General features: G+C 56.4%; 3 protein-coding genes across 3 annotated transcripts in view; 1 reads left to right on the forward strand and 2 right to left on the reverse strand.

The window, feature by feature from the left end:
* Positions 1–304: 304 nt before the first annotated feature.
* GLOTRDRAFT_79542 (uncharacterized protein) lies at positions 305–2,734 on the forward strand (the record flags this gene model as incomplete). Its single annotated transcript, XM_007870584.1, has 6 exons — positions 305–721; positions 771–896; positions 946–1,029; positions 1,077–1,639; positions 1,699–1,923; positions 1,984–2,734. 6 exons carry the CDS (start codon positions 305–307, stop codon positions 2,732–2,734), a joined length of 2,166 nt encoding a protein of 721 aa, XP_007868775.1.
* Positions 2,735–2,964: 230 nt separating this feature from the next.
* GLOTRDRAFT_140203 (uncharacterized protein) lies at positions 2,965–4,912 on the reverse strand (the record flags this gene model as incomplete). The annotated part of the gene is made up of 2 exons (XM_007870585.1): positions 2,965–4,792; positions 4,853–4,912. The coding sequence occupies 2 exons, from the start codon at positions 4,910–4,912 to the stop codon at positions 3,266–3,268; spliced, it is 1,587 nt and encodes a 528-aa protein (XP_007868776.1). The 3' UTR covers positions 2,965–3,265.
* Positions 4,913–5,726: 814 nt separating this feature from the next.
* GLOTRDRAFT_95377 (uncharacterized protein) overlaps positions 5,727–6,993 on the reverse strand; it is a gene marked incomplete at both ends in the record, with an annotated part of 6,375 nt that continues 5,108 nt past the window's right edge. The window contains one exon of the mRNA XM_007870586.1: positions 5,727–6,890. Coding sequence (XP_007868777.1) covers positions 5,727–6,890 — 1,164 coding nt within the window. The remainder of the gene's footprint in view (positions 6,891–6,993) is intronic.

Genomic DNA, 6,993 nt, shown 5'->3' on the forward strand with positions numbered 1-6,993 from the left:
TGTGACTGCGCAACTCCTATATGGTGCGGCGAACTGTCAGTTGTGTTTGACAGCCGCCCCGACTGTGATGTCATTCCCACCGTCCCATATTAAAGCAGCCTTGAAGGAGGTCAGTACCTCGTCTTTTTCTCTGTTATAGCCATCGAACTCGACGCCAGACTTGTCCGACCAGTTGTACGTGGCTCCGCCGAGCCACCCGGCTGTCCAGGCGATCTCTCAGCCAGCGGCGACCGGAAACACCCAAGTCAACTGGAACGCTCAAGGCAACGGCAATGCTCGTATTCTACGTCGAGGGCTCCTTCGCATGGTCTCTCGGGTGCGTGTCGACCTTGTCGACCTTTACGACGGTTGTCCCGTGAGGGTCTTCTCGTCCGACAAACCTCTGCCGCCCCAACCCGCCCAGAAGCCGACAGAAACTACCGACCAGCCTTCCACCGTCCCAACGCAACCCTCGTCCCAGTCAAAGGAGCCGACGGTGATCGACACGACGCAGCCCCCGCCATATTCGGCTGCTGCGGAAGGAGTGCAGTCGTCCAGGCCGGACGACGCATTTCCACCGGAGAATCCGCGTGCGCGAAAGGTGCTGAACGGGAAAGTGGTGGGCGAGGAGAAGGTGGATAAGGGGCTCGTTGATGTGGGATGGGAAAAACCTGCAGGGGGACAACTCGTCAGCGGGCTGGATAACGAGAACCTGTGGGCGCTGATTAGAAGGTTCAATCAGGTAAGCGTGATATTTCTGAATGTCCGCAGAAGTACTCAACGAGCTGCAGCAACTTTACCACGTCAGAGCAGTAGAAGGCCCGCTTCCTGGCGGCTTGGACCTGTGGCCGGCAGATGAGGAAGAGTTTGCACCCGAGAAACTGCGCAGTCAGATTGAGCGTGTGTATGCCACGGTGGTACGTCGCAGCGCTTCATCAGTTGTGGCTGTGGCTGAATTCGTGCCAGGTCATCGGTCTCGCAGCATTTGCAAAGCACATCGCGCGACTACGTTCGTGGAACGAGCGCAATCGAACTATTGCCTGGTTGGTGGTACGTACAGTCGCTGCTACAGTCCGCACTTGCCTGACGCGTCTCAGGGTTACTGCGTCGCCTGGGCACTGAACATCATCTTCCCCGCCTTCCTGACCCTCATCCTGACCCTCATCCTTTCTCCCCCCGCGCGTGCGTTCCTCTTCCCCCCTGCGCCTCTCGCAGCAGTGTCCGCCTCGACGGGGACGCTGCAGCAACCGCGCTCCGGGCAACTGGACAGCAAGGACTCGCTGACGGGCGCGCCGGAGCGGTACCGCGGCGAGGCCGTTGAGCACGAGGCGTCGAACTTTGTCACGAGTCTCGCGGGGCTGGCGGCGGGAACGGCCATCGGGAAGGGCCCGGAGGAGGCGCGGTCGGATAGGAAGGCTGACGAGGGCGTTGTGGATAACGAGGCGCTGCCCGGCGCGGATAAGGAACTTGGGCGGGGCGTGCCGGATGTGGGCGAGATGATCGTGGGCGCGGGGGAGTTGAAGGAGGTGAGCAGCGGGAATAAGCCGAAGGGGGAGGTGGATAGCACGAAGGAGCCGGTGAATCAGGCGATGTGGGAGAAGACGCGCCCGGCGATGAGAGCGGTTGCGGGTATTGCGGATGTTTGGGAGATGTTTGCAAAGTGAGCGCGCTGATCTGGAGTGTTGTGTTAAAAGTTGTGCACTGATGTCATGAGCGTAGTGCCTTGTCGCCCACTCCGCCGTTTGGGCACGCTGTCAGGTTTAGGCTTGCGGGGATGATTGCCCCGCTCGTGTTGGGATCGTTGTTCCTGGACGAGAGGATGGTGTATCGTGGCACTACATTTATACTTGGGATTGCATTCTTCGGCCAGCTCGTCCTCGTCAGAGGCATGGAATGGTTCGTGAGGAAGGTTCCCAACTGGAGGTGGTATCTTGAGCCGCGCAAGTACGTGGGGTTTGTTTCACGAGTGTATTACCGGTCCTGACTGATATCTTGGCATCGCAGCACCTTCCTGAAAGGAGCGCCGACAAATGCCCAGCTTACGCTTACTCTCCTAAGGATTGCTGAAGCCCACAAGGCGCCACTGCCCCCTCCGCCATCGCGCGATGCGCACGAGCCTCCTCCGGAACGCCCGACGACCCCGTTATCGAAGGATGACATGCCCATGGAAGTCTCTCAAGCCGAGCTCGACTCCATCCAGCACCCAGACTTGCAGAAGCAGGCAGAGAAAGAGGCGCAGAGGGAGGAAAAGCCCAAGAAGCAGCACCGGCTCCTGAACTTCATCAGGGGCACCGCGCGAACGGGCGTGAGCACGATCATGGGCGTGGACCAGGTGCGCGCGAAGACGATCGGGGACGAGCACGCGAAGCGCCGGCTGGGGGTGCTGCACGGGCACGACCACAAGTCCGAGCACTCGGAGGGCCCGACAGCGTTCAACTGCCGGTACGAGGGGAAGAAGGGCGTGGTGATCATCAGCACGCAGGCGACGAGCCCGTGCGTGTCGTTCGAGCCGGCGGGGAAGGACGACCCAAAGTGGAGCGTCGCGATTAGCGATATCAGGGAGCTGAAGAAGGTGGGCGGCTTGGGGGCGAAGGGGAGGCTGGTCGTTGGGTATGCGCTAGGGATGGAGATTGTGGATGGGCTGGAGATTGTGGACCGCGAGGGGAAGGCGAGACTGTGTACGGCGGTGGAGAAGAGGGAGGAGTTGTTTAACCGACTGGTTGCGCTGGATGGTCAGAAGTGGGAGTGCTTGTGAGACAGGAGTATTTGTAATAATTGATATAATAATATGTCTATCAGTGTGTACCACTACTGTACATTGTATTCTATGGTCTCCTTTCATCGTGGGAGCCTTTATTGTCGCGACGCCATTGGCCGGTTTTGTTCCTCTCTCTCACTTGTCGTTGCGGCAGCAAAAGCTACGTCGGTCGTCCTCTGGCAGGTTCACGAAGCGCGCGTTCTCTGAAAACGAAAGCGGATTCAAAGAGAAAAGGCTCGTGCAATGACCCAGGAATCGCTCTGATCACCTCGACTCTGGTGACTAGATGAAGAACTGATCTGGTAAGATCGCAGGGCTCGTCGGAACTTTGAAGCATTCTGCATTCCACAGAGAATAGAGAGTCAAGAGACTCTTATGTCAGGACGGTGAAAGGTAGAGTATGCTAGTAGGACGTATAGTACGAAACAGGATACGACACGACCCGAGGGAACTTTGCACTCTTCGATTGACATCCCGCGCTCTGGACACACCTCTCATCCGACCCGCTCATTGTTATTCCACCCGCTATTACAATTTCCAACCCCCCCGGACCACGATTTGCCCACCCCACCCCAGGTTCACCATAATGCTTCGCACGCGATCCACAACTTCATCCGGGAGATTTATCCCGTCCACGATGGTAAGGTTTGTTCGGTATTTTCCGACTTGGAGACACTGAGCAAAGCTTAGCAGATTCCTAAAAGCCTTATCAATCTTGGACTCCTCTTCTGGCCAACCAAACGGCATCCAGCGCAAGGTTACGTTCTCGAGATTGGGGCACAATCTTCCGGCCCCGGTCGTCCCTTGAGCCGGACGGGGGGCTAGTATCTGCCATAGGAATTGTGCTGCTTTCCCCCCGACAGCCTCCAGCTCCCGCACCCCAATCATCGCTCGAAAGAGGACCTTGCAAGCATGGGCACGTCTGTCATTTCGGTTGGTTGCTCTGGGAAACTGCAGGTGTTCTATCAATGCGAATGCAGGCGCGAGGTGTTGGGCAAGCTGCCCCATACTATTGGCTTCCTGATCGACCTGGTAGCCACTAACGGCCAGCTTGAACTCCTGTTCACTCATCCCCGCTTCCATCTCTTGCCTGGACCTGGCGAATGTGATCTGGATCCCGGACGTGTTGAACTCCCCCATGGTGCAGTGATGGAGGCCCTGCCTGGCCACCACGTCGTTGACGGCCTGGCTGACTCCGCTGATAAGGGCGGACACTACCAACGAGTCTTGGCAGTCCAGCTGGAAAGTGGTCGATGCCGTGATAGGATACTGGAGCAGGGCAAGCAGCCGCAGATGCTCCTCGCTGTTGATGTACAACTCGATGCGTTTCAGGCATGGGAGAGTGATGCTCTGCGGGGTCACCAAGTAGTCGATCAAGTTGATCCTCCATAGCCTGACGTGCAGGGTGAGATCCTCGAGGTTGGGGACCGCTCGGATAGTGGCATGGACGGCCCTCGGTGTCTGTAGCGCCGCATCAAGTCTGACAACGAGCTTCTTGAGTGTGGGGCCCATGAGTGGCCAGATGGCGCGGAAGTCAAAGTTCTTAGATTCTAGCGTTTTAAGCTTCGCGGTTGAGAATGGTAGATGCGCCTGCGCATACCAGAACATGGGCATCGCGACCGTTAGGGACTCGAGCTCGTCCAGCATCCAGGGCTCTGGGTTGCCGAGGCAATAACCCCGCCATGTCTCCGTGTGCATGTCGAGGTCCAGGCTCTCAAGTCGCCGCGATTCCCTCTGCAGAACCGAGAGGATCCCTTCGCACCTCTCCTCGGGGTACCCGCGCATGCACCCTTTCACCACCGCTTTCTGTGCGCCGCTGCGATCCAGCATGTACTGCGTTACGTCCGCACTCGTGGCGTTGAACTCCGTCCAGAGGCTTGACTTTGTGTATATGAGCTGACGCCAGGTGCCACAAACGTGGAGGAATTTTAGCCAAGAATGTGGCGAGCGCCCTTCTTTCTTTGATGCGGCCTTCTCATCGACGATAGCGTCGATGAGGATGGCGACCATTAGTTCTGCAGGCAAACGACGGATTGGCGACAGCCTATGCGTATCCTGTACCAGCGGGTTAGAGTCCCCGGACAACAAGCACGAGCGAGGGTACCACCGGCTCACCTCGCGTTGGGACAAGCCAACCACGGTGAGATGAGTCTGCCTTCCATACGGTCGAGGCATCGTCGCTGATATTGGATAATAGGGTAGTGTTCGAGGATAAGTGGTTAGTGTTGGTTTTGTGTCAAGGAGCGAGGCAAGTTCAACTTGGCGCGGTTGTGGCACTTAACGTCGTGTTTGCCCCTGTTATGCGCGAGGAGTGGCATCTCCCACGCTTGCCTCCGTCGCACGGTCCTCGTGCCGCGCCATCGGAGACCCTCCCGCATGGGCAGCGGATGCAAGATATGGTGTTCGTCTCCGTCCGTGTGCGAGGAACTAGGAAACCACTCCCTTTCAACGTGCGCCATACCGGATCTCTTGAACTCTAGCGTTGTGGGTTATCAACCACTCTGGCGAGGTGACCGACTTTGAATATCTGAACTCTTCACTAATACAATGCGAACAGACGCTCAAGGGCCTCTGATACTCGGATGGGTAGTAAAGTCATGAAGTTGTTCTTAACGACAATACGAGGCGGGTGTACTATGTATGTGCATGAGTTCGACAATGGACGCTCTTGGATTATTGCACAATATTTAGATGAAGACTATGGAGTATCCTTTTGACGAGCTTCGTCCCCTCAGCCTCAAGGGTTCGCAGGCCCTCCGCTAGGATAATGCCGCTGTCGTCCAGATGTGGTGCGGCTTACACCCATGTTATCGCCCAAAGTAGGACCTTCCGGGCATGTTCGTATCTATGGAGCTGCAGGTACTCGATTGCTAGAAGCACAGACCCAAGGTACTCTTGTATATTCAGATACGAGGTGATACGTGATCACGTACAGGATCATTAGGCTGCAATACACAGATTCTGACAAATTTCCCTGATATAGTCACCGTCATCCTCTGAAACTATATCCTGCTCTTGTCCCACTGCCTTCTCCTTCCGGATTGCAGCTCCTCCTGGTGCTACTGCCTTCCGCCTCTACATCTACATCTATCTTGGATCGATCACGACCTCTGTGGTACCTACATCCAGCTCCACTTGCCTGGCGTCCTCGTCCGTGAGATTGACTCCCTCGTGGAGATGTCTTCCGCTCGAAGTACGTTCTTCCATGCATGTGCGCTTGCCGCAGTGCGAACCACCATTTCCTGGACATGGAAGTGTTCGACTGCTGCGAGCTGGTGCTTTCAGTCAGAAGTCCCAAGTTGCCGTATTCATCCTTGTCTTTGTAGCCACGAAAGATCAATGTAATCACTTGTTCCCTCCTTGTATGATCCGTATCTCCCGGCAGTCTTGAGAACCAGATCATCAAGCCATCTGTGCCCCAGATACGGATGGTACAACGACGAAGCGCCTTCTTCAATACAACTCCGTTGATAATCGTGCCGACGCCTTCAAGCAGGGCAGCCGTCCCCCACTCACGGACGTATGAGAGGCCGAATATCACGGAGGTCGTGTCTGGGTAACGGAGCGCTCCTAGAAGCCAGAGATTCTCCTCCCATTCAAGGCAGAACTCAAAGTATCTAAGGGCCGGGAGATTTGCGATCATCATAGCATCCATACCACCTTTCTCCTCCTCCGCAAGACAGACTCGAAGGGGGAGCTGCTCTAGATTTGGTACGGCTCGCAGTGCCGCTAGAACGTGCGGTTTTCGCTGACTACCAGCATGAAGGAGGACCAACGTCGTCAGACTAGATGACACCAATTGATGGATGGCATATGCCTCGAAGCCATCGGAACGCAGAACCCGCAGATGCGGAGCGAGGAAGGGAATCCGTGGTTGACCGCGCCATCTGCTCGGTGGTGTGACATGCAGGTCATTCAAGTGGCTGAATATCCAAGGAATGGGACTGCTTCGCTCCAATCGTTGCCATAGCTCCCTCGGCATATCAAGCTTCAAGCCCATGATGTGCGATGAATCTCTTTTCAGCACTGCGAGGACCTTGTCATCAGTTCCGCCTGGCTCCACCTCATCGTCATCTGCGAAGAAGGCTTCCACGGCTGACTTTCGTGCTCGACCGGGAGCCGACTTGTATTCCGCCACTTCCGCTTTGGTTGCCTCGATGTTATCCCAGACAGCCGACATTTGTTGCAGGAGATCCCGCCATGTTCCACAGACGTGGAGATATTTCATCCATGAATGTGGCGAGCTCCAGGGCAAT

Source organism: Gloeophyllum trabeum, assembly GCF_000344685.1.
Source record: "Gloeophyllum trabeum ATCC 11539 unplaced genomic scaffold GLOTRscaffold_00012, whole genome shotgun sequence".
Lineage (NCBI taxonomy): Eukaryota > Fungi > Basidiomycota > Agaricomycetes > Gloeophyllales > Gloeophyllaceae > Gloeophyllum > Gloeophyllum trabeum.